Source organism: Ictalurus furcatus, chromosome 17 (assembly GCF_023375685.1).
Source record: "Ictalurus furcatus strain D&B chromosome 17, Billie_1.0, whole genome shotgun sequence".
NCBI lineage: Eukaryota > Metazoa > Chordata > Actinopteri > Siluriformes > Ictaluridae > Ictalurus > Ictalurus furcatus.
This window is the reverse complement of record NC_071271.1, coordinates 22,906,963-22,934,191: the sequence shown is the minus strand read 5'-3', so window position 1 is coordinate 22,934,191 and position 27,229 is coordinate 22,906,963. Positions and strand designations below refer to the sequence as shown.

Genomic DNA, 27,229 nt, shown 5'->3' with positions numbered 1-27,229 from the left:
CATTCCCAATTATAAAAGGGTGTGCACACTTATGCAAACTGGGTATTGGAAGTTTTGTTGTTTTTCTTTTTTCCCCCCAAAACATTTCTGGGTGTTTGACGTCTGATGTTTATATGTTGCATTTTCACAATAAAGGTGAAAAAGGTTCTGACATGATATAGATTAGTTTCGGGGTTTTTTTTACATTACAAAAACCTGCCATTTTAACAGGGGTGTGTAGACTTTTTATATCCACTGTAGCCTACTAATACGGTGATGTAAATAACAGAAAATGAAAGCTGAATTGCTGATCTATCGTCTCATATTCATCTTTTAATCTATACCAAGAAAAACAGAATTGGCCTTGCCCTTCCAATACTTTCAGAGGGGACTGTATTTGGTTTATTGTTAATGTCTGAATCACTAATAATTACTACAGACCTCCTCTACTTAAGATGTCATTTTTCACTGTATGACCCGTTCTTTTAAGTGTTTTAGTGTTTAGTGCAAACACTAACTTACACTCACTCACACACACAGGGCCGTTTCTGGCCATTTTGGCGTCCTAGGTGAGATTCCTCTTGGTCACCGCAAGAGGAATCGGTTTGCTTTATAAGCTTATTATTATTATTATTATTATTATTATTATTATTATTATTATTATTATTATTATTATTATGTTGGCATGAGAAGGCCAACATGTGGTTTTGCATGATAAACTTATTAGTATTATTTTGGCTTGAGAAGGCCAACATACTGTTTTGCCTTATAAACTTGTTTTTATTATGTTGCCGTGTGAAAGCCACATACTGTTTTGCATTATAAACTTTTTATTATTATGTTGGCATGTGAAAGCCACATACTGTTTTCCATTATAAACTTTTTATTATTATGTTGCCGCGTGAAAGCCACATACAGTTTTGCATGATAAACTTTTTATTATTATGTTGCTGTGTGAAAGCCACATACAGTTTTGCATGATAAACTTATTATTATTATGTTGGCGTGAGAAGTCCAACATACAGTTTTTCATGATAAACTTATTATTATTATGTTGGCGTGAGAAGGCCAACATACAGTTTTTCATGATAAACTTATTATTATTATTATGTTGGCGTGAGAAGGCCAACATCCAGTTTTTCATGATAAACTTGTTATACTTCTTCTGAGAGCCAATCAATTAAATTGTGGCTCCTCACAGAGCTTTCAAGTTACATGCACCAAACTCGGCAACTACCTTCAGCCTGTTCTGACTTAATGTGCTATATATTTTTGAAGTAATCGGAATTCCAGAATTCCCAGTACGGAGGCTCAAAATGGCCAAAATTCCCATTGACTTGCATCAAAAATTCTGACTGTTATAACTCCTTGAGATTTCAAACTACTTCCAAGAAACTCTGGGCACAGTGATTCACACACACATTCATACACTACAGACACTTTGGAAACGCCAATCCGCCTACCATGTATGCATGTCTTTGGACTGGGGGAGGAAACCAGAGGAAACCCCCACAACATGGGGAGAACATGCAAACTCCACACACACAGGGGAATGCTGGGGAATCGAACCCCTAACCCTGGAGGTGTGAGGCAAATGTTCTAACCACTAAGTCACTGTGCGCTCACCAACCACCCACAACACCCTAGCAACAGCCTAACAACCATGTAGCAACCATCCAGTACACCCTGCACACACACACACACACACACACACACACACACACACACACACACACACACACACACTTAAGATACTTTTGACAAGTGATATTTTTCTCATGTACATGTACTGTATCTCACCCACAAGAAAAGTGGTTTACCAAAAAAAAAACCCATTTAAATTACATCTAAATATTGAATTCCATTTTTATACCTGCTTTTGTATTTTGTTAATTTATTCTCTATAATAGCAGCTCTGACAGTAGTTCTGGCTATAACATAATAATACTATAATAATAATAATAATAATAATAATAATAATAATAATAATACTATAACAATAATAATAATTATTATTATTATTTGTATTATTATTATTATTATTATTATTATTATTATTAAATCATATTATTAATTATTAATAATATTATGAATAATATAATAATAATAATGTAATACCATATAATAAGGGTTTATAATAATGCAGTTTTTTTTAAACGTTACTGTTTCCTTGGTAACAACACATTCACAGGGACATGATCAATAGAATAGGGTCATGTAATCTATTGATATTTCTGTTGGATAAATGACTGAAAAAGTCAAATTTCCTTGTGGTTTTCTTCAAGTACATCAACTTTATTAATAGGCACTGTTTCAAAGATGATCAAATATTTGCTTGTCCAAATATATGGAAAAAAGCCAACAATTTCTTTACAGTGTACTTATTTTTTCACATTACTGTATACAGGTAGTATATATTTGTATTTGAAAGAATGAACAGAAACAAGACCAGAGCTTTCATGCACCAATGCCTCTTCAAGAGGAAGTTTACTCATAATTTCTCGTCAACACAATCTCTCATCTTTCACGCAGCAAGGCCACTTTATAAGAAAAGACAAGTTTACCGTGTTCCATTGATTTAAATGAGATTTCACACGCTTTCAGCTCATTATTGGGATTTCCTGCTTCCTATCATTTTATCTAAGTAAATCACAGAAATGTTTAATCAGCTTATGTACAGTATCAGCATGTAAAAAGTTTAAAATGTCTGTGTAAAGCTACAGTATTAGGATTGTAAAACTGGCTACAATTGTGCTTGGCTGTATTTTTACTTATTAATTTCATGCACTGTACAATCTGATTGTGCTTGATATGTATAAGAATCCTAGCAGTTTAATTGATCAGGTTGTCCTGTATTCCAGTAAAGAGGAAAATGGTGTGAACTCTGTGTGATACTCTGAAAGAATGAAAAAGGTTTGTGTTATTATTTAGACAGCAGGAAATAGGTTTGTTTTGAAATGGTCTAGAGATAAAGGTGAGGGTACGGTGAAAAAAGAAACCAATTATGACATGCGTCTTAAATCATGATGACTCTGCTTTATAAACACTTTTGAAACACAGATCTCAACTGCATAGTGTTTTTAAGGTAAACAATTAGTTTGAAATTGATGCATGCAACACGTTCCAAAAAAGTTGGGACGGGGTGATTTAGGACTAACAGCGATGTGACGAGTTGAAATAAGAAGGTGATGTGAAACAGGTGAGGCAATCATCTAATCATAGTAATCATAGCCTCCAAAAAAGGCCTAGTCCTTCAAGAGCAAGGATGGGTCGAGGCTAGCCGATCTGTCAACAGATGTGTCAGCGAATAATCCAACATTGCTCAAAGACAAATCGGTCGGATTTTGGGCATTTCACCTTCTACAGTGCACAATATATTTAAAAGATTCAAGGAATCTGGTCAAATCTCTGTGCATAAAGGGCAAGGCCGAAAACCACTTTTGTTCTCTGATTCCTCAGACATCAGTGTTTTAAAAACCATCATGATTCTGAAACAGATATCCGGATATGGGTTCGGGAATACTTTGGTAAACCTTTGTCTGTCGACACCATTCGCCGCTGCATCCACAGATGCAAGTAAAGGCTTTATTATGCAAAACAGAAGCAACACTGTCCAGAAGCGCTGCCAACTTCTCTGGGCTCGGTCTCATCTGAGATGGACAGTAGAACAGTGGAATCGTGTTTTGTGGTCCAATGAGTCCACATTTCAAATAGTTTTTGGACATAACAGCACATGCTTGTGTAAGCAGAGAGTGCGGGTGCTAGCATGGCCTGCCTGCAGTCCTGACCTGTCTCCGATTGAGAATGTGTGACATATTATGAAGTGCAAAACAGGGCAATAAAAGCCCCATACAGTTGCACAGCTGAAGAAATCCATACTGGATGAATGGGGGAAAATTCCACTTCCTAAACTTAACCAACTGGTATCTTTTGAGTCTCAAGGTTTCTTCCTCATGTGGTCTCAGGGAGTTTTTCCTTGCACATTGTCACCTTTGGTTAATTCATTAGGTATCTAAATCTACATTCAGATTTCTGTAAAGCTGCCTTTTGACATTTTCTGTCCATTGTTTAAAGTGCTAAAAAGTTGGACTGTGGTACAAAGTATGTTTACTAATAGATATTACATGAAGTCTACCTCAATGTGTTTGAGGTTTCTTTATGTCTAAAACACTAGACTTACTAAGTGACTCGGTGGTCACACTTCTAACAAGATACCTTAAAGTTTAATATTTATTTATTCAGATATGCATATGAAAGCATATATAGTATATATAGCTTATATTTGTATTTGAAACAACTGAAAGAAACAAGACACGAGCCAGAGCCTTCATGCACCAATGCTTTATCAAGAGGAAGTGTATTCATAATTTCTCATCAACACAATTTCTCACATTTCGTGTACTAAAGCCAATTTATAAGAAAAGAAAAGTTTCCCATGTTTTATTGATTTAAATTAAAGATGCAATACTCTTTATGCTCATTAGTGATATTTCCTTCTTACTATAAGAATCATCGACCATTTTATCTAAATAAAGTCACAGGAATGTTTAATCAGCTTATAAAGTGGCTTTAGTACATTAAAGATAAGAGATCGTGTTGCCGAGAAATATGAATACATTTCCTCTTGAAGAAAGCTCTGGTTGTGTCTTGTTTCACTTTGAAGAGATGATACTATTCGTTAGATAATAGTGTCATGTTCATATATTTAATACTGGCCTTAAATGGGACTTAACCTGTTTCTTGCTCATGTCAATACTGAGCAAGAAAAATTACCTTAATTTCATGGTCAGCATTTAAAACATTTAAAACGTCTGTGTAAATATATTAGGAGTGTAAAACCTACTGGAATTGTGCTTGATGGTATTATTACTTATTAATTTCATGCACTTTACATGGTGATACAATTAGCCTCACACTTCCAGGGATGATGGTTCGATTCCCACCTCCGACTTGTGTGTGGAGTTTGTAAGTTGTCCACGTGCTTCAGGGGTTTCCTCTGGGTACTCTGGTTTCCTACCCCAGTTGGCATCTCCAAAGTGTCTGTAGTATGTGAATGATTGTGTGAGTGTGTGTGCAATTGTGCCCTGCGATGGGTTGGCACCAACTTCAGGGTGTCCCCTGCCTTGTCCCCCGAATCCCCTGGGATAGACTTCAGGCTCCCCACGACCCTCTGTAGGATAAGTGGTACAGAAAAATGGATGGATGGATAGATATTTTTTTCATTACGAATGATATTACCAGCAGTAACCTGAGCAAACAGAAAAACCATATAAATATTCACATGAATTTCATTATTTCTTAGTATTGGGTATGCCCTACTTTTGCTTTAATGACAGCATGCATAAAAATTAAATAACGATCCATAAATTGTCTTGAATGTTTAATCTCCTTTATTTACTTAATCTTTTAACGGGGTTAGGTACTTTGTTCTGCTAGTTCTGGATATTTGCATACAGCTCAAAAATACTGCTCGGAGTCTGATGAACTTTTTGTTTCCTTTATGAGCCCTGATATGCATGCCTGCAAATGTTATCATAGAAAAAGCTTGGTGATATCACCAAGTGGGGGAAACCTACAATCAAAGCAACTGTGTATAGTAACAAAAGCAACATGTTTGTCATATACACCAAATAATGATGATGGGTAATCACAGAAAAATGCATTAGTATATTTTATATACTTTTTTTTTGTAGTCTGTCCTTTGTTTACTTCTGTCCGCAAAAAAAAAACAACAACTAGGAATAATGGGCCTATGTTGTTTCTGGGTGTCATTTCTGACTTTCTGGCCCAAAAACAATAGGGCAGTGAACAATATGAAACGAGGATATTCAAATGAGAACATTCTTCATTATTATCAAGCAGACATATTGAGGAAAAGAGAACAAATATGAAACAATCCTTGGATTGTGATGATCAGGTTCTGTACATATTTTTCTGTCAGTTCATAACACATATCACATTTTAAAGAGCGAGATTGTTCTTACCACAGTATGGGGAACCCCTCATGGGAGAAAACATATTTAATTGACATTTTATACTAGATGTTTCCTTGTTGTTGAACAAAAAGACCTTTCATAAACTCCATCAACAGAGGCTGGAATGAGCTGAGAAGCCAGCTGGTGATTTTTTTTTTCTGTCTTTCTTTTTTGGCGAGCATGTAGATTTAAAAAAAATAAAAAATAAAAAATCTCGTTTGATTCACGCAAACAATATGTGAACTGTTAAATGCCACGAGAAACATTAGCTCACTCATCAGTTTGCTTGAGTTAGGCATGTTTATTGAAAACCCCTAAGAATTTCATAGATGACTGATGGCTTAAAAAATAACTTTAACAAAACAAATTTTACTCAGTTCCTTACTGTTCCTGAAAATAACTCTTTTGAATCTCTACTGAGAATCAGCCTATAATTGATTGCCATCTGACTTATCATTAATGATGGGACACTGTATTTTTTTTTTTCATTACAGGAAACACACTCAGAAATTAAACATTCACATTTCCTTATCACTGAGGTGCCACCATCAAAGGTACAGTTTTAGTACACTGTAAAACCGGTTAAGTTCAAAAAAATGTGAGGAAACTAATGACCTCAAAATGTCTAAGTTGATAAATCAATTTCTTTAAGCCAAATACACTTAAATATAACAAGTTTGAGTTCAATTGTTGTTATATTTAAGTGTATTTGGCTTAAAGAAATTGATTTATCAACTTAAAAATTTTGAGGTAATTAGTTTCCTCAAATTCTTTTAGTTAAATGAACTTATCCAGTTTTACAGTGTACCTTTTAGTTTTAGTGTGTATCTATTAGATGGTAATGTGAATGTAGCTTCCCTAGGGTAAATAATTGGATCTTAAGGACCACTCTTGTAACTTTAGTTAACTTTAGAGTAACGCTTTAAAAGGTACACTGCATGCACCTTTCCAGGTAGAAGATGCATGCTAAAGGGATGAAAAAGGATGCTACCCCAGTGAGAAGAAAAGGTACAGTTTAGTACCCACATGTGATTATTCACATGTGAAGTTTATGTAACATTTCTGTATTCACACTGAAACTAGTTATGGCAAATGTTTAACTCTTTACCCTCTTCCTTAAAAGACAAAAAAAAAACAAAAAAAAAAACCTTTATTATAACTACCTAGAGTGTAGGTAAAATAAACCGGTTATGCATGCACGATACGGTAAGTCCATTGTTAATAACATTTTTAAATCTGAGACATACCTTTTAGATCACACTCTTTTACTTTCCATTCATCAGCTGTCAGGAATGATGAAGGCCTTCACCAAAACAAAACATTAACATAAGGGAAAATAAAACCTTACGGGAATATGCAATGATTACAAAGACAAGGAAGTTGTCTTTGAACGTTGTCCTGGGAGAGTCGTGCTTTCTTTTCGCTGAGAATTTTTATAGCTATTGCCTGACGTACATTGGATTTCAATTATTTTAAACAGTGTAATATAAACAATAAATGTGTCTTGTTATCTCATCCACTTTATCTGAATTATGTGACACGTTGAATTTTACTTCCATTTTCTTTTCATTTATTCATAATACTTACACATCCAGTAAATCCAGAATACAGTCTTACCCTCTAACCAGAAAGAGACACACATGATCTGGAGTGAATTTATAGTGCTCCATTGTTATGTAAAGGTATATAACTGCAACATTATTACATATATATATATAAATAGAACACAAACATATTTCCCCACAAGGAAACATAAATTATCAGAGTGTTGAAACGATACACTGATATCTGGATGACTACTAAATGGCCCTGCCCACTGAACTGCCCAAAAACCTGAAGAAAGTATAGCCTATAAAAAGAAATGGATGTTCACTTGTTGTGACTCAGGTCTGCACTTACCACAACTTGCACTACAACTACAACTACTAGAACCTGAAGAAGACCAGCTGCCACATAGATATAAAGGTGAGAAGCATTTTTTTTATTTTTATTTTTTAGTTTAACCAGAGTTTAACAACATTTCCTATGCTGAATTCAGAACAGGCTTAATATGATATAAAGCATAGTAGTTAACTGTTTATATATATATTTTTAATTAACATAGACCTATTTATATCATCAACAGAATCATCATCACAGTGACAGTGCTGAGCACTTTATATTTGAATAAACATGGGAAAGATCATTCACGATAAAATGAAGGAGCTCCCCGTGACCCAGACAAAGGTAAAGTAAAGTCAACTAAGCTAAAATATGATGCATTGTGTATGCATGATGTATTACAATCAGACACAATAGCAATGGTTGTTTTAGTAAAACCGTGGCATAACTGGAAATAGAAAAGGAATTCATTAATTTATATGTATAATATATATATATATATTTTATATTTACTTTATGTATAGTTATGTATATTTTTATTATTTTAAAAATATGAACAGGAATTATGTTTAAAAGTAATCTTTATTATTATTATTATTATTATTATTATTATTATTATTTGTAGTAGTATTTATAGTAGTAAGTATAACTGTATGTTGCGCCCCCCCAGGTTAAGGAAAACAGAGTCAGCAGATGTCCGATGTCAGCACAAATGATGAAAAACTTTCAAAATGGTTCAAGCCACCAGGACACACTTTATCACCGAGCTGTCAAGGTGAGTACTGTCATTAGCCATTACATTCATTCTGCCTTTTAGTGCTAAAAACTAAAGTGAACAGCATCGAAAAATGGTGGGAAAATTTTAGTCTAATAAATAATAATATTCTAAAAAACACTAGGAATTTTATTTTGTTAATGGTTAGTATAATCTACAATGGCAGGCAATTTTATATGGCGTAGATGGAATACAAAAATGTTGTAAAATATCAGAAAAGAAAAAACTTTCTGTATAACAATAGATTTATTTGATCACATTTAGCAAGAATTCCTGTTAAATGTCTATTGTCTCGCTTTTTCAGAGTCAGATCTGCAAGCCAAAAATGTGTGAGGGATCCATAATGAACCCAAAGACTTTAATGCGTTCTTCTGCCATTTCCCCACCTTCCACCAATGAACTCCTCACGCAAGCCATCGATTTCATCAACCAGTACTACAAATCCTTCAAAACGTAGGCGTACTTCAATGCTATTTGTGTTTGTTGCAGGTTAAATCAATTACACTGAGCCATGTTTTTGATTCAGCTGTATTTGTTTAATGCAGCTTGAAAATTGATGAGCATCTGGCCCGTGTTAATGAGGTGGCCAATGAGATTGATGCCACTGGAAGTTATCAGCTCACCCCACAGGAGCTCGCATTTGGAGCCAAACAGGCTTGGAGGAACGCACCCAGGTGCATCGGCAGGATTCAGTGGTCCAATTTACAGGTCAAATATTATTCTTAAAAGCTTATGACATTTTATTTTGTGAATAAACTGCAAAATTAGAACAGAAATGTGCAAAAACAAAATTTTATGTGAAATATTTCTCTTCTCAGGTGTTTGATGCACGCAAATGCAGGACGTCTAAGGAAATGTTCCAGTTCATGTGTTCTCATATCAAGTTTGCCACAAACGGAGGCAATTTAAGGTACACTTCATATTATGTATATTATGTTTGAAAACTAGTCATTTCAGGCCGACAGAGTGGAATGTTTTTGGCTAATGTGAGGAATAAGATACTCTGTGTCATGCTGTTACAGTATACATGTTACAGCAGCTATTAACAGTTTTTTCTTCACTTGCCTTTCCTTTTTCTTTACTTTGAAGTGAAGACAAAATAAAGCTTGTCATGTCTCAAACTGGAAAATATAAACAAGATGACTTTTTTATGGTGGAAAATTTACTTCTGATAAAATGCTGACATTGCAGACTCCTTTCATTACTGTTAAATAAATGTCTCTTTACAAAAAAAAAAAAAAAAAGCCTTAGATTGCTTCAGTACAAACATAGAAACTGTGATTTGCAGCTGCTACTGTCAGAACTGCTTATAATCTTTCTTTCTTTCTTTCTTTCTTTTTTTTAACAGGTCAGCCATCACTGTGTTCCCTCAAAGAACCGATGGCCAGCATGATTTCCGGGTTTGGAACAGTCAACTCATTAGATATGCTGGCTATCAGATGGAGGACGGCCGAATTATAGGGGACCCTTCTAATGTGGAGTTCACTGAGGTATCCACAAATCACACTTCAGTTTACTTTTTTTTTTCTGAACCATAAGCTTATGTTAATAACACATAATAATTCACCCAAGCATGGTGCATCATTTTGTTTTCTGAAGTATCTGACCTCTACCTTCTAACAGATTTGTGTCCAACTTGGATGGACACCAAAGTACGGGTCCTTTGATGTGCTGCCACTGATCTTGCAGGCAAATGGGGAAGATCCTGAACTATTTGAAATTCCCCCGGAGTTGGTACTGGAGGTTGAAATGGAGCACCCACAGTAAGTGATGTGTACTCTGTGTCTTTGCTAAAGGATATGTATACGTATGTGTTAATATGATAGATACAAATGAACATACAGTAGTTTAGGCTCTGATCTTACAGCCACACATTAAAACTGGTTGGTTATTCTACAGGCATAAGTGGTTCAAAGATCTGAACCTCAGATGGTACGCACTGCCTGCAGTGTCCAATATGTTGCTGGAGATTGGTGGACTTGAGTTCACAGCATGTCCTTTCAATGGTTGGTACATGGGCACTGAGATTGGTGTGAGGGACTTCTGTGATACTCAGCGCTACAACATTCTTGAGGTAAGCCTAGTTCACTCAGTGTAGGATAGTCCATATGTTTAGGTTTGGATAGTTTAAAACTAATTTCTATTTGTAATGCCTTACCTTGTACAGAAAGTTGGACGTTGTATGGGGTTGGATACACACAACCTGTCATCACTGTGGAAGGATGAGGCTCTGGTTGCCATCAATGTTGCAGTGATTCACAGTTTTCAGGTACAAAGCTCTTATATTGATCTTTATGTGCAGTTTCTATACAGAAGTAGATATTTCTATAGTGTGTAGTAGTGTGTCTCGTCTGAGTGCCTCTTTGTCTTGTGCCGCAGAAAAATAAGGTGACCATCACGGACCACCACTCTGCCGCTGAGTCCTTCATGAAGCACATGGAGACTGAATTGCGCCTGCGTGGTGGCTGTCCTGCTGACTGGGTCTGGCTGGTGCCTCCCATGTCTGGCTCTCTGACCCCTGTGTTCCACCAGGAGATGATCAGCTACATCCTGTCTCCCTTCTATTACTACCAGGTAGAACTCACACTGCACCTCTTACCAGAACAGTGAATACTGTTACAAAGGTCCATATTCAGATTTGTCTAAAATTGTCATTATTTACATGGGGAAAGTTCCTCATATTCAGAGTCAGGTAACACAGGTGCTGAAGGCTCTCCATTCAGATTATGCAAATACTTTTTGTGTAGTTCACATCTTTGAGGTTACAAGATTTTCTTGATTTGATGTCATAAAAAGAAAATGGTCAAAGATCAAAGGCAGAATCCTGTGTAACTAAGACACACCTTTGTTTTAGGCAACCTCCACCCTGCATTCACATATCCTGTGCAACAGTATAACATTTAAGTCTGTAATTACATCTTGGAATAACGATGTGCTCAAGTTTGATATTAAATCCTCAATATGCACTTTACTCAACTCTGAATATAGGCTATAATTATTAGAGCAATTATTGGACTTTTAAAAGCCAAAGTGTAGAATATCATGTCCTTATAAAAGGTCCAACACTGCATTTATTGTAGAGAGAGTCAAAATATGAATATATATATTAAGTTTCCCCTGTCTTTCCCCCCCTGTTTTTGCTATTGCTGTTGTTTGAAGCCTGATCCCTGGTCAACATATGTCTGGAAAGACCAAACAAAAGGACTAAAGAAACGAAAACGAATCAGCTTCAATGCACTTGCAAAGTATGACAACCTCACAATTTTCTATTTCAATGTTGATTGGACATATTTTAAAACTGTTTATAAATACAATGATGATCATGTGCTTAAAATCTGATTCTTCAGGGCGATGGTCTTCTCTCAAATACTCATGCAGTCTGCCTTGAAAAAGAGAGTGCCTTGCACCATCCTCTATGCTACTGAAACAGGAAAATCTCAGACCTTTGCTATAAAGCTCAAGTCAATGCTCAGCTGTGCTTTCAATCCCAGGGTAAGTAAACCATACCCACATATCAGTCCCTTTCATGCTATGGAGCTGATTTTTTTTTTTTTTTTTTTTTTTATCTGTGAGATAAACACTCATCTCATTATTTATTTTTGAACTGATACAGCTACTTTGCATGGAGGACTACAATTGTCAGGACCTCAAGAAAGAGCGTCTTATGATGGTGGTCACCAGCACATTTGGCAATGGAGACCCTCCAGGAAATGGAGAGGTGTGTGCCAATATACTCACATTTATTAGAGTTAATTTCTCAAAGATATAGCGGATCACACCATGGCGGTTATATATGCATTTAGTTGCTCAATGATGTTGTGTTATGTTAGCTCTTACCTTTCTAAATACTCTAATGCAACCGTGAGAGAAAAAATGGAATAACAAAATAGATGTATGCAAGATCTTGACACCATGCTATCTTCTTTTCTCAGAGTTTTCAGAAGCAGCTCATGAACTTGAATAAGCTGCAAAACAATATGAGGTTAGTCCTAAGTAGAACTGGTTAAAATAACCGCTAACATTTAGAACTGTATAAGAACAGGAGGTTTGAGTAATCTCTTTTTTTCACCAATCACACAGGTATGGTGTTTTTGGCCTTGGCTCTCGCATGTACCCACAGTTTTGTGCTTTTGCCCATGCCGTGGATGATAAGCTCGCAGAGTTGGGAGGCAAACGTGTTGCACCCATAGGAGAGGGAGATGAGATCAATGGGCAGGAAGAGGCTTTCTCTGCCTGGGCTTGCAACGTGTTTAAGGTTGGTGGAACGCTGGCTACCTTTAATGGCAATTAAGCATAACAACATTCGGCTTTTTCTAAAATATATATATATATATATATTTCATCCTCTAGGCTGCATGTGAGGAATTCGGTGTTAAGGGCCAACTGTCAGGGTCTGAACGCCTAACAGAGACCTGGGATGCTCTGAGACACCGAGTGCAACCTGACAGCAGCACCCTAGACTGCATCTCAGGTACCCTTTCTAACACCAAAACCATACATATCGTTACTGATGAGTTATTAATGCAAAAGAATACAGTTATTAGTTACTCAAATTTGTAATGGATATTATGTTGCTGAACAGCTTACATGTTTTGTCCTTACAGCCCTGTCAGCACTCCACTCTAAAACTGTGTTTCCCATGAAGCTGAAGAAGAGAAAGAATCTCCAGAGCAAAGAGTCAAGGTCTGCTCTTAATCAGTTTACTCTATAGTCTTCTTACCTTGCTTTTGAATGTTTCCAGACCATATTTGAACTGCTGTTTCACACTGTTTGTTTTTGTTTGTTTTCAGCCGCTCTACTTTACTCGTGGAGCTGGAGGTGGATTGTGGGAGAGAGGTCTTGAATTATGCTGCAGGTGACCATGTAGGAGTTTTCCCAGGGAATTCACATGAGCTAGTGATGGGCATTCTGAAGCACCTTCCCAATGCTCCTCCCACCAATCAGAGTGTCCGACTGGAATACCTGCCTGAATCTGGCCCTGGTAAACATTCTACTAAATTTACAAGATTTCTATCATATATTATCATAAAACAAATCCCAGGATATATGCAAGGAATAATGGTCATTAGCAAATCACTGGTGACAGTATACAGCGCCTTAAACACTAGTAGACTGTTTTGTATCTGTGCTAATTTGTTTGACAGAATGTGCGGTCCAAATGCTTAAAATGACCAATTACTTGAGAATCGACTGTCCTTTAGAGCCATATAGTAATCAAAGACTTTATTTTCACTGTGGTGTCCTGTAGGAAGTGAAGGATGGCAGACAGATTCTCGTATCCCAGCTTGCTCTCTAACCCAGGCTCTTACATTCCTCCTGGACATCACCACACCACCTTCTCAAAGCTTCCTACGCAAGCTCTCACAATTGACCAAGAAGGAAGATGACCAACAGCGCCTGTTAGAACTGGCATCGGTACGCAAAGGCCATACTTGAAGAAAAGCTTCCTTACTTTAGAGTGTAACTTGTGAACGTTGCATAGTTTATGAAACTTACTTTACAACACTTTTCTGCAGAACTTCAAGTGTTACTCAGAATGGAAAGCATTCCGTAAGCCCAACGTCTTGGAGATTCTGGAGGAGTTTCCTTCCCTGGAGCTCTCTGCAGAATTCCTCCTCAGTCAGCTACCCCTGCTGAAGCCCCGCCTCTACTCTGTCAGCTCCTCCCCTGGTCTCTACCCTCACGAGCTTCACCTCACAGTGTCTGTGGTCAACTACCGCACCCAAGGTAAAGGACAGTTTGCAATATTAATCTTCATGCACAAAATAAGTAGAACAGTGCTACTGTATAAGAACCTCATTCTAACCAACATGGAAAAGAAAACCTTTGTATTTTAACATCCTATATTGGTTCTTATTTCTCACCAGATGGAAAGGGTCCGCTACATCATGGTGTCTGCAGTACATGGCTCAACACCCTTAAAGAAGGACAGACAGTTCCCTGCTTTATTCATGTGTATGTAACCAAATGCTTTTCACAATTACAGACCATACCATCAAATAAATGACATAAACATAAAGTGACTATAGAACTGTAGAAAGAGGGGAGAACTTGGGCTTGAGTTCTGGATAGCTTCTTGGGTAGGTGGTGTTGAACAGTAAGGAGAAAATGGGGAGGTGATGGTTGTGGAAACTTCATCACTAGTAGACAAAAAGAGATGTATAGGCAGTTAACTTGCAAGAAGGTGGGCCTGTAAATGAGGTCTTTCTCCCAGTTATTTCCTACGTCCATTTATACTATATACTGTAACTGGTCTTGGATTACCACCACCCTGCACATTTTGGTGTTTCTCCGCCAGTAATTCACCCTTCACTCCGGTTCTGGCTTGTTGATTAGTTGATTAGTGAGTGGACTTAAGTTGGGAAATGGGAAAGCACCAAAATTGCAGCAACCAAGATTGAGAATTTATATGCAAGATCTTCAGGCGCATAAAAGTGACTTGTCATATCCTGATGGTTATGATTTCAGATCCGGTGGATTCCATCTTCCACCAGATCCCACCACGCCGACTCTCTTAATCGGAGCAGGAAGTGGCATTGCTCCCTTCCGCAGCTTCTGGCAGCAACGCTTCCACGACATGAAAAAGACAGGTACTCCCAGATCCCAATCTGCAATATGAAATATAGTTAATCAAGATTGCTTAAGTGATTTTGAAAAATACAATAAACGTCAAACTGTGATCGCAGATTTGAAAAAGAGTCCTATGATGCTGGTGTTTGGATGTCGTGGTGCAGACACGGATCATCTTTATAAAGAGGAAACGTTTAATATGAGAGAAAATGGCACGTTGAAGAGCATCACTCCAGCGTACTCTCGCCAGGCTGGTTGCCCCAAGGTATGTCATGAACTGCCAATTTGACAGCTATCGATAATACAGTTTAAACATTTGATACCCAGTGAAGGACAGTTGCCATAACTTCTCCTCTTTTTTCCCTAGGTGTACGTTCAGGATGTCCTGAAGAAGCAGCTTAGTGAAGAGGTTTGGGAGGTCTTGAACCAGAGGTCTGGACATGTGTATGTGTGTGGGAGCATGAACATGGCCCGGGATGTCGCACACGCTATACAGGAAATCCTGGTTGGCCGTCTGGGTATAACACTCACGCAGGCTGGAGAATATCTGGGCCAACTAAAAGTGAGCTCTCATTATGTCATGACAGATCACAGATCCATGATTTCCTTAGTAGTCTGTTAAGCCTGCCATAAAGTAAGATCATTTGTAATAATGATGTTTTTATTTTAGGTTGAAAAGAGGTACCATGAGGACATCTTTGGAGCATAATTCTGGAACAAGGACCTCAGGAAGATAAAAAAAAAAAAAAAAAATATATATATATATATATATATATATATATATATATATATATATATATATATATATATATATATTGTATAAATATAACATATTGTTGTTTCATTTAGTTCTACCAGTCTTTAGCATCATGTGTATTATTATTGAAATATTTGTAAGTCGCTTTGGATAAAAGCGTCTGCTAAATGAATAAATGTAAATATTCTGTATAATAATTAATTCATCAATTAAATAATTCAGTCAATCGTTTTCTTTGTTTTTTTATGGCTTTACATAAAAGATACAATACATTCACATTAATAAAACATAAAATATAATCTAAAGGATTGACTGGTGTTGCTGAACTCATGAATTTCTCTGTTTGCATTTTGTAAATGTGTCTTTAAAAAGTTTAAAAGTTGAAATGTCTTTTTTTTTTTTTTTCAACTGATTATTTAGTCAATGTGTACTAATGAAACTGTACAATAAAGCTAATTAATGGGAAGAAGTTTATGCATTCTATGAGCCTCATTTTTCAAGCTGGATACGGATTAATTTATCCGTAAACACAGGACCATCTGCACAAGAAATGTGGTTAGTACAGTGGTGCTTGAAAGTTTGTGAACCCTTTACAATTGTCTATATTTCTGCATAAATATGACCTAAAACATCATCAGATTTTCACACAGGTCCTAAAAGTAGATAAAGAGAACCCAGTTAAACAACTGAGATAAAAATATTGTACTTGTCCGTTTATTTATTGAAGAAAATGATCCAATATTACATATCTGTGAGTGGGAAAAGTAGGTGAGCCTTTGCTTTCAGTGTCTGGTGTGACCAGCTTGTGCAGCAATAACTGCAACTAAACGTTTGCAGTAAGTGTTGATCAGTCCTGCACATCGGCTTGAGAAATTTTTATCCCATTACCCAGTACAGGACAGCTTCAACTCTGGGATGTTGGTGGGTTTCCTCACATGAACTGCTTGCTTCAGGTGCTTCCACAACATTTCTATGAGATTAAGGTCAAGACTTTGACTTGGCCTTTCCAAAACATTAACTTTACTCTTATTTAACCATTCACATGCAGACTTAAAGTTTAATAAAGAACAAAACAAAAGCCAAAGCAATACATGCAAGGCAGGAGAGCATAACATGACAACAGAGGCCAGACAAAGCATGTGTTACAAACTGTGACTATATACACGCAGGTGCTCATTAAGAGGAATGGGAATCAGGTGCAGGTGGCCATGTGACAGTGATGCAGTGGCTGCTGGGAACTGAAGTCCAGAGTTCCTTCCGTTAATTCAGGACAGAACCCCTTCCTTAACACGCGGCTCCCGAAACACATAATAAGTTCAGGAGGGGGTCCTGGATACCCAAACCAGAGTTCCTTAAGTGTTTCAAAGTTCCCTTGAGTGTCATCTCTCGCAGGATCATAAAGAGGATGCTTGACGTGTTTTCTGGGGAACAAATGTGGGATGGTCTCATCAGGAGAGATGATGCGATATCCCTGGCCTGGCTTTAGCGTGGAGCGATTGCAACCACGCAGCCAGAGGGGGGCATGAAGCTCAAGGCGGAGCCCAAGGGGGGGGGGGGGGGCAACGTTAACCACGGAGCAAAAGGGGGAAGCGATGCTTTCCGCAAGGCCAGAGGAGGGAGCTGTGATCTCCTCAAAGCATGAGAGGGTAGCAATGTCCTCCGTGGAGCAGGAAGGGGGAGCTCTAGACTGAAACATTAGACGGAGCGACATCCTCAGCTGAACAGTGATGTTGAGCGGCATCCTCAGTCGAGCTGGGAGGCTGAGCGACATTCTCCATTGATCCGACAGGCTGAGCGACATTCTCCATTGACTCGACAGGCTGAGCGAGATCTGCAGTAGGGGAGGGAGGGTAGGGAAAGATCTTACACCTGACTTTTAGCCATTCTTCTGTGGCCCTGATCTAATCCTCCTTCCCCTCTGGTCTCGACTGCAGGGACTCCAGTTTTCTCTCTTGGGTGGAAAAAAAAATCTGCTACTTCGATTGTATGGTCTGGCTTTCTGTTACAATATGGAGAGGCAGAGATGGATGCACATGCAGATTTAAAGTTTAATAAAGAACAAAACAAAAGACAAAGCAAACTGTACTAGGCAAGAGAGTATAACGTGGCAACAGAGGACAAACAACGCCAGACAAATCAGGTGCAGGTGGTCATGTGACAGTGATGCAGATGCAAACACACATTTGCTTGATAATGTTGGTAATTGATCAACTCAATGCTGTTTAACAGTAACATACCATTTTTGACTAGACCATGAAGCCAGTTCACACCATGTTGAATTCTCGCATTTCTGTAATTGTTGATGTGATGTTTTCTGTAAGGAGAAGTTTATTTAATATTTATGTTATGAGTCTCCAGTGTAAGCTTTCTGTAACAGTCAGAGGTAAAGCAGTAACCTTAAATTTGCTGACATGGCGCAATCTTCAGAACAGAGAAGTTTATACTTTGTGTAAAATGACTGTGTATTTTTGTCTTATTAACTTCAAGAGATGCTGGTGAGGGCATGACTGTTTATAGCAGCTATAACGTTTCACAGCACTAAATGTAACTATAGATCGTTAAAAAGTACTTTAATTAATTTAAAAAATTGTTAGCGATGCCAAATTGCTGTGGTATAAGAGAAAATAAAATCCAGTGCATTGATTGTTTATTCATCCATCTTTAGTCAGTGTGTTTTACAGTAAGTAAGGCGTTTCTCAAATAATTAATGCCTTAGCAATGTGACAGTGTAAACAAAACTAGAACTGTATTTTGTTCCCTATTCAGTGATTATTAATCTTTTTGCTTTTAATGTTATCATCAAAGATTAAATATGTAAGTCACTTACAGTCGCCGTATCAGTGATGTTTTTTTTTTATTGGCCAATGACTAAAGATTGGAGAAGTGATTTAATCAGCACTGAGTCATTCTCACTGAAAGTAGTTACAGCAAATGTTTAACTCTTCACCATGTTCCTTAAAAGGCAAAATTTTTTTTAAAATTCTTACTATGGCTACCTAGAGTATTGGTAAAATAAACCAGTTATGCATGCATAATATGGTAAGTCCACTGTTAATAACATTTTTAAAACTGACCCAACCATGGATCATAGTGATTCATATTTACCACCATACCTTTCTGGTCACACTCGTTTACTTTCCATTCATCAAAAATCTTACACCTGACTTTTAGCCATTCTTCTGTGGCCCTGATCTAATCCTCCTTCCCCTCTGGTCTCGACTGCAGGGACTCCAGATTTTTTTCAAATCTGCTACATCGATTATATGGTCTGGCTTTCTGTCATGATATGGAGAGGCGGAGATGGATGCACATGCAGATTTAAAGTTTAATAAAGAACAGAACAAAAGACAAAGCAAAGCACAGATGCAGTGGTTGCTGGGACCTGAAGTCCAGAGTTCCTTCCAGCAATTCATGACAACACCTGATTATCATCCCATTGATTCAAAAAACCTGACTCTAATTTCACCTTCAAATTAAACTGATAACCCTAGAGCAGGGGTGTCAGACGTACGGGTCAAAACCGGCCCGCTAGGGGGTTCAATCCGGCCCACAGGATGAGTTTTGAAAGTGAAAAAATGCATAAAAGACAAAAACTAGAAATTTTCTACAAAAGGCTATTCCTAAATTATCCGCTAGGGGCGCACTGTTTTAGTCTGGGACTCAGACCGAACAGCAGATGGCAGCAATGTGCCTTCTGCTGTTTGTTATTACGGTGTAGTCTACCCTATTTTCCACTCGTCCCCACACCCTCATTAGCCAAAATGTCTTTGTCAAAAATTAGAAAAGTGGATACAGAGTGTAGAGTTTTCCAAGAAAAATGGACCGCTTCCTATTTATTCACAGAGATGAATGGGTAATAGTTAAAAAAATGTGCAATTTAATGTTAGTCAACAGCTTCAATACAAAAGAGTTTAGTTTGGTGGAATCCTATTGTTCATGCAATGCCATGAATTTTAAAGTGCCATACTATATTTTTCAGTTCCAAATACCTGTGAAGTTTTTTGCATTTGTACACAAACACTGTGACCAGTTGTAATGCGCACGTGTAAATGATAATCAGAAGCAAATTGCACATGTTTGTCTTAAGAAATCTGAGGTTCTTCATGATATGTTTTGTATCTTTGCAAAGGGAAAAACATGGACTTATTGTTATTTATAGCTAATTATGCTATGATTTTACTGGCCCGGCCAACTTGACATCTAATTAGGCTGTATGTGGCCCCTGAACTAAAATGAGTTTGATACCCCTGCCCTAGAGGTTACATATTTATATACACATACTTTTGTCACTCACAGATATGTAATATTGGATAATTTTCCTCAATAAATAAATGGCCAAGAATAACATTTTTGCTTCTGAGTTTGTGTAAATTTTAAGCATTAGGAGACTCACTGAAGTGAACCTTAATTGATTATAACTGGGTAAGTGATTTTATATCGCTTTTTATATTTACATTCGCCTCACACCTCCAGGGTCCGGGGTTCGAGTCCCGCCGGGGCCATGTGTGTGCAAGTTTACATGTTCTCCCCTTGCTGAGGGATTTCCTCCGGGTACTCCGGTTTCCTCCCCCAGTCCAAAGACATGCATGGTAGGCTGATTGGCATGTCCAAAGTGTCCATAGTGTATGAATGGGTGTGTGAGTGTGTATGTGATTGTGCCCTGCGATGGATTGGCACCATGTCCAGGGTGTACCCCACCTTGTGCCCGATGCTCCCTGGGATAGGCTCCAGGTTCCCCGTGACCCTGAAAAGGAGTAAGCAGTAGAAGATGGATGGAATGTGTGTCTGTGGTAGCTGATGCACTGCATTACAAGTAGAATTAGCAAATGCTGTATTTAGGAGATTAGTCCCTTTAGTCGCAATTTTTTTTATCTTCAGATCTCTGTGAACTTTGCTTTTTTTGGGCATGGCTAAATGTCAATCAGTTGTATCTTGAATATACTTAGTACTTTACAAAATATCTGCATGTAGCAACCTACAGTATGAGTAGTACTTTTGTAAATCTGACAGAAAAGTTTCATTCAGTTTGGCCTACGAAAACATTTACTAAACGAACAACTTTACTAAAAGTTTGACAAACGAGGTCGTTTGTGTGTAGTATCAATAAGCTTAATGGATTTAAAGTAATGAATGTAAATGGACTTTAAAATAATAATAAAAAAATAGTTTTAAGCAATAATACTACTTAGTTAATTCCTAACTAATATTTTCTTATTACTTCTTATTTATATTTGACAATTCTTCAGAAATAATATTTGCTATATATTGTCGTTTTTAATTAAATAACTGTTTACATTAAAAAGTATTTTAGTTGAACGATTATGCCTTGTAAGACCTCGTCCATATACAGTACAGTAAATGCATTGTAAAAAATACGGATACTGTTTGTCCAGAATGAGATGCCGTAATGCTGTCGCAGGAAGTAATGTGCCATGCAGCTGGAGTGAGCGTTCTGTTTTCGCTACCCGTATTCCAACAAATCCCGCCTCCTGTTTTGTGATTGGTTGGTTCCTGACAACACGGGGACAGTTCCTTCGAATGGCTTGTGAGTATACATTACTGACGAATCCCTACTCTGAACGCTGAATAGTACAAGCCAATCTCTACGTAGGGGGCGGGATTTTAGTAATACGGGTGGGAAATAAATATTAACCTCCGGTGAGCTGAAGAGACGCGGATTTCTCATGACCCCTGTTTTATTATTGTCGTTTCTCTAAATATTTTTTTTCCTTCAAGTGCACGATGGCTGGAAGCCGACTTGAGAAGGTCGGAACTGTTTTTACTCGGTACGTGTTTGAGTCAGAAACTGTTTTATTATCAATATATTTTACTTGAGTTAGCTTATGTGAATTCATTTTCGGCTTATGGTGTGATAACCGAGACACGGTTTCCCAGTATCACGGTATTAATATTTAAAAAAGTAGCAAGGCCCTAATTAAAAATGATGTATATTTGTCACAAGACCATCACGGTTTATTATATCAATTTATTATGTCTATGTGGAGTTTTGCATGTTCTCCCTGTGCTTGTAACATCCAGCTCCAAAAAAAACACGCCAGTAGGTGTATTGGCAGTTGTGAATCCACATGGATTGCAAAAAAACAAAAATTTCAAAATACAAAATTCGTAGAGTTAGGGTTACTTGCAACTTGCATAAATATTCACTATTGTGGGGATGCTTTAATCACTTTGAAAACACCACCCTCACACCGAAGCATGGTGGTGGCAGCATCGGATCAGCAGGGACTGGGAAACTGGTCAGCGTTAATGGCAGAGCCAAAGTCAGGGCAGTCTTTTCTGCAGGCGACTTGAGATGACGGTTCACCTTCAAACAGGACAATGCCAAAGGTACACTGGGTTCAAAACCAAGAACTAGACAGCTTCAAGACAGGGGGAGTGGGGGAATCCCAATTTTGCCCATTTCAGTTCCAGATTGTAAAACTACAAAAGTTCAAGGAGGGTGAATACTTATCCAAGGCACTGTAAATTTCCCGTGTAAGGTAGAAATGTTTGCTTTGTCTTCAACACGGTCTTCTTTTCTGTCACTTGTCAAGGGTTCGAGATCTAATGCGCTCTGGAGTCATAAAAGAGTCGAAGAAACCTGTTTGGTTTGACGTTTACGCTGCGTTTCCGCCGAAGAGAGAACCCGTCTACGTGAAGCCAGTGAGACGGGTGCAGCGGAAAACAGAGGAGAATGTGCCTGAAATCTTTTACAAGGAGGACCAAATACGAGCGTAATGTCCTAAAGAGTTTCCTGCTTGGCTTTTGTGTATTGACCGTGTCATAATCTATAATAATAACAACGGAAATAAATAATAAATTAAGTCGTGCTCTTTTCTTCACTGTAGGAAATTCTATGAGTTGTATGGAAATGGCCCTAAAGCGTTCGATCTCACAAAAACCAGCTTTGTGTCGACCTGCCAGAGGTATGATGGTCTTTTTTTTTTTTTTAACGTTAGTTATAGGATTTTGCCACAGGTTTCCAAGCGTTTTAGGAGTTTGAACTTTTGTGTCATATGGCATCATTTATCATGCGCCTCTGCTACAACAAACCATCCAAACACCAGTAGAAAAAAAACTATTCTTTCTAATAACCACTAGTAGGGAAAAATCGATTTTTTGAATATTATAACTATAGACTAAATGGTTTAAATTGGGAGCGCAGGAGGTGAAACGCACAGATTTGGCTTTAAACAAGGTCTGAATAAAATCCGTAAGCCTCAGAATATACAAGCTTTTGTTCACCATGAAGATTTTCTGAGACGTACAAAAAAAAAAGCATGAGAAAATGTCCGATATTAATCAGCGCGTTCTACGACTGTGGTCTACTGATTGGCCATTTAAAAATAAAAAATAAATTATTCAGGTGATGAGGGGACAAAAATGCAGGAAAGTTTGCAATATATGTGAAAGTCTTGTTGAAAAATGTGTTAAACACAACTTTTCTGGCCTTTTCTAAACAAACTTATGCAACGAGAGACTGCTGCTTTACGTGCATCACTACGGCTATTTAAAGGAAATGAGCAGATGCCGGAAAAGCTCTCAAAAGCCTTTGCATGGTCCAGATAAAGATGATGGAAAGAGCAAGAAAATAGGATACGTCTTGTATGTCCATTTGGACCTGAAGTTTGTACATGTCTTACATGTTGTGTTATTTTATTTTATCATAGTACAATCAATGTGCACTCTCTGTGTGTGTTTGCTCAGGTTTGTGGAGAAGTACCGTGAATTGGAGAGTAGGGGAGATGTGAAGCCGGAGATTCTGCTTGAGGAAACGGCAAGGGCTCTTCTTGCCGATGGCGTTGTGCTCAGGAGGAGAGGTGGTGAACGCGCTGTGAGTTGCTGTTACGAAGAAGGATTACACACATTATACACCTCAGATGTATTAGTTGTGTACTACGGTGTAATTTATAAAATAATTGGTACGTGGCATGTAACACTGTGTTTGGCTCAGTACTACAGTGTAAAGGTAAGAAGTAAATGAATCTATAAAGCTGAGTTATTGTTACCACCCCAGAGTTAATTATTTATAAATTATTTTATAGTGCTTGATTCCTTACTTAATATTGTTACCCTGCAGTACAGTGCCAAACACAGTGTTACACACCAGTTACTTAGCAATGTGGCAATGATCAAAGCGTCTAATTTATTTAAGAATTAGACATCATACTTTTTATCCATTTATAGTTGGGAACTTCTTCAAAACAAGTTAGTTCCTGTTCTCACTTATGTTATAGCAGCTATAAACAGTCGTTCCCTCACCAGCCTCTCTTTTTCTTCTCTCTGTTAACATTAACAATACAAAAAACACCTCACAGAAAACTTAACCGTTTCAACAATTGTCAATTTTTCTTTACATTTAAAAAAAAAAATTTTTAAATAATAATTGTAAATAGTCTGCATTTATATAGCGCTTTTTTAACCTTAGCGGTTCCAAAGCGCTTTACACGGTGTCTCATTCACCCATTCACACACACACACTCACACACCAATGGTAGCAGAGCTGCCATGCAAGGCACTAACTCGCCATCGGAGCAACTTGGGGTTCAGTGTCTTGCCCAAAGACACTTCAGTATGTGGAGTCACGTGGGCCGGGAATTGAACCTTCAACCCTATGATTAGTGGGCAACCCGCTCTACCACCTGAGCCACAGCCGCCCAGTAACATGCTGCCGTTGTTGAAAATGATACCACAGTACGGATAAATGCTCAAATCTGATTGGACAGAAGGATGTGCATAATTTTTGTATAACGGCTCTGAAAAGAGTTCCGAGTTAATATTAATGTGCCCTCCTTTCAGTTGTATGTTTTTATTTATCAGGGCCTAAATAGCAGTTGTGTGGTCCTCACCAACTTCTATAAACAAACAACTAATCGCAGGTGACAACAACAGCAAAAAAAATGTGTAGGTTTTTTTTTCTTTTTTCTTTTTTTTTCCCTCCCAAATAGTAAATCGACATTCTGAAATTTAGGAATAATATCCCGTAAAAGTAAACGTTTTCTGTAGGAGTTTATCAGTCTCTCATATAATTTTGGCCCATTCTTCTTTACAGCATTGCTTCATTTTATTTTTGAGGGCATTAGTTTATGCACAGCTCTCTGTAGATCCCGCCATAGCATCTCAGTGGGGTTGATATATACCAATACGTTGATGTTGGGGTCATTGTCATGTTGCATGAACCAATTTCTTCCCAGTTTAAGCTGCTGGACAAATGGCCTCACATTTGTCTTAAGAATATTCTGGTAAAACATGTTCTTCATTGTCTTACTGACAAGTTTCCCAGGTCCTGTGTCTGCAAAATAAGCCATTACCGCTCCCTGTCATGCTTGACAGATGGTATGAGGTGTTTGTGGTGATACGATGTGTTTGGTTTTCATCAAACATGGTGCTGTGCATGATGAACAAACATCTCCGCTTTGGTCTCATCAGTCCAAAGGATGCTGTTCCAGAAATGTTCTGATTTGTTCTGATGCAATTTATTCCTTACTGACTTCATTAATAATTCCTTCTGACCAATCAGGATCGAGAATTCAACAGCACAGTGGTATAAAATTAAACAGTGACTTCAGGTTGCAAATTCTGCTCTTTCCTTTTATATCAGCACATTTGTGGATTGACTGTTTGTTTGTTTGTTTGTTTATTTATTTATTTATTTATTTATTTAACGACGTCCAGTATGCCAGTTACTTATGATCAGCTGAAAATGACTTAATATTTTCTAAACTAAATTTACCCTCAGGAAAATAGTCCCATCGCTTGTCAATGTGGCTTCAGTTATTTTTTTGGGTATCTTTTTAAATGTAATTACATTACATACTTCTTCCTAAAAGACATTGTGGGATCTTATTTAACATTTAAATGTCCACTGTATTAACTTTACCATAAGAAAGATGCATGCTAAAGGTAGATTGTACCACTCAGATGACGTTAAAATGGGCTCAGAGCTAGAAAGAGACGAGGCTCATGAAAAACCGTGACTGTCTTTTGATCACCAGGTGGCAGCAGAGACACGCAATCCTGTTCTGTCCATGAAGTTAACCGACATGTTGGCTGAACAACAGAAAGACACAGATAATGCAACACACACTCCGGAGGAGCGCATACACGCCGGTCCCACCGACTCTTCAAACACCTTATAGCGTGAAAGACTCTGTTCATCTGTTTTTTATGAATATAAATCTGTGTAATGAATATAAAATGCAGCTTGCAGAGATGAGGACAAGGCTGATGATCTTCCTTCCTTAAAGACAAAGTGGAAATGATCTTTTCAGTTTAACAAATATTCTGTATTCCATCACAGACATGTACAATATGGCCAAAAGCATGTGGACACCCGACCATCACACCTATATCTGTTTCTTCCCCAAACTGTTGCCACAAAGTTGAAAGCACACAATTGTGTGGAGGCCTAAACCTGTTCCAACATGACGATGTCCCTGTGCACAAAGCGAGCTCCATGAAGACATGATGTGCCAAGGATGGAGTGGAAGAACTCAAGTGTCCTAACCTCAACCTCAGGCGATTATAACAGCTAAGGAAGACTAAATCTGGAATGGGATGTTCTACATGCACATATGAGTGTTATGGGCAAGTGTCAACAAGATTTTAGCCGTATGGTATATGTTATATTGTTAATGAATATAATGAATAATCAAATAAATTGTCTTTGACATCAATTGAAAGGTCTTTTTCTTAATGTTGAGTTTAATTTTAATCTTAAATATATTTTCTTTCAAGGTGGTAACAGTAAATTTTTGAGCTGCATCACCCGGATGCTGATTATCTCCTTAACATCACGCACCCAAAGCGTTTATTCCTCCGTATGTCTCAACAATATTCAACATGGAATATTTGTTTAAGATGTCTGAGAAAAAAATATAATGTTTTATTTGGAATATACACTTACTGAGCACTTTATTGGGGGGCACGGTGGCTTAGTGGTTAGCATGTTTGCTTTGCCTTGGGGGTGTGAGTCCTGCCTCCACCCTGTGTATGTGGAGTTTGCATGTTCTCCCTGTGCTTTGGGGCTTTCCTCAGGGTATTTAGGTTTTGTCTGCGTATTGACCGTAGTGTGCGAATGGGTGTGTGAGTGTGTGTGCGCTATTGTGCCCTGCAATGGGTTGGCACCCCATCCAGGGTGTCCCCTGCCTCGAATCCCCTGGGATAGGCTCTAAGCTCCCTGTGACTCTGAGTAGGATAAGCGGAACAAAAATGTATGGATGAGCACTTTATTAGGTATGCCTACTCATTTATGTGATTATCTAATCAGCCAGTTGTGCGGCAGCAGTGCAA

General features: G+C 37.8%; 2 protein-coding genes across 2 annotated transcripts; both read left to right on the top strand.

Moving 5' to 3' along the window:
• The first annotated feature begins 7,607 nt into the window (after nucleotides 1-7,607).
• On the top strand, nucleotides 7,608-15,933 carry LOC128621616 (nitric oxide synthase, inducible-like). The gene is made up of 26 exons (XM_053647512.1): nucleotides 7,608-7,919; nucleotides 8,080-8,180; nucleotides 8,506-8,610; nucleotides 8,915-9,063; nucleotides 9,156-9,318; nucleotides 9,429-9,520; nucleotides 9,959-10,100; nucleotides 10,234-10,373; nucleotides 10,510-10,684; nucleotides 10,778-10,879; nucleotides 10,990-11,184; nucleotides 11,770-11,855; nucleotides 11,958-12,102; nucleotides 12,224-12,328; nucleotides 12,543-12,592; nucleotides 12,691-12,865; nucleotides 12,961-13,081; nucleotides 13,215-13,293; nucleotides 13,401-13,591; nucleotides 13,859-14,025; nucleotides 14,127-14,337; nucleotides 14,478-14,565; nucleotides 15,079-15,200; nucleotides 15,297-15,445; nucleotides 15,548-15,742; nucleotides 15,851-15,933. Exons 2-26 carry the CDS (start codon nucleotides 8,127-8,129, stop codon nucleotides 15,887-15,889), a joined length of 3,240 nt encoding a protein of 1,079 aa, XP_053503487.1. The 5' UTR covers nucleotides 7,608-7,919; nucleotides 8,080-8,126; the 3' UTR covers nucleotides 15,890-15,933.
• Nucleotides 15,934-21,594: 5,661 nt separating this feature from the next.
• Nucleotides 21,595-26,735, top strand: mrps23 (mitochondrial ribosomal protein S23). Its single transcript, XM_053647762.1, has 5 exons — nucleotides 21,595-21,723; nucleotides 22,492-22,671; nucleotides 22,786-22,863; nucleotides 23,645-23,771; nucleotides 25,933-26,735. The coding sequence occupies exons 1-5, from the start codon at nucleotides 21,680-21,682 to the stop codon at nucleotides 26,074-26,076; spliced, it is 573 nt and encodes a 190-aa protein (XP_053503737.1). The 5' UTR covers nucleotides 21,595-21,679; the 3' UTR covers nucleotides 26,077-26,735.
• Nucleotides 26,736-27,229: the final 494 nt, after the last annotated feature.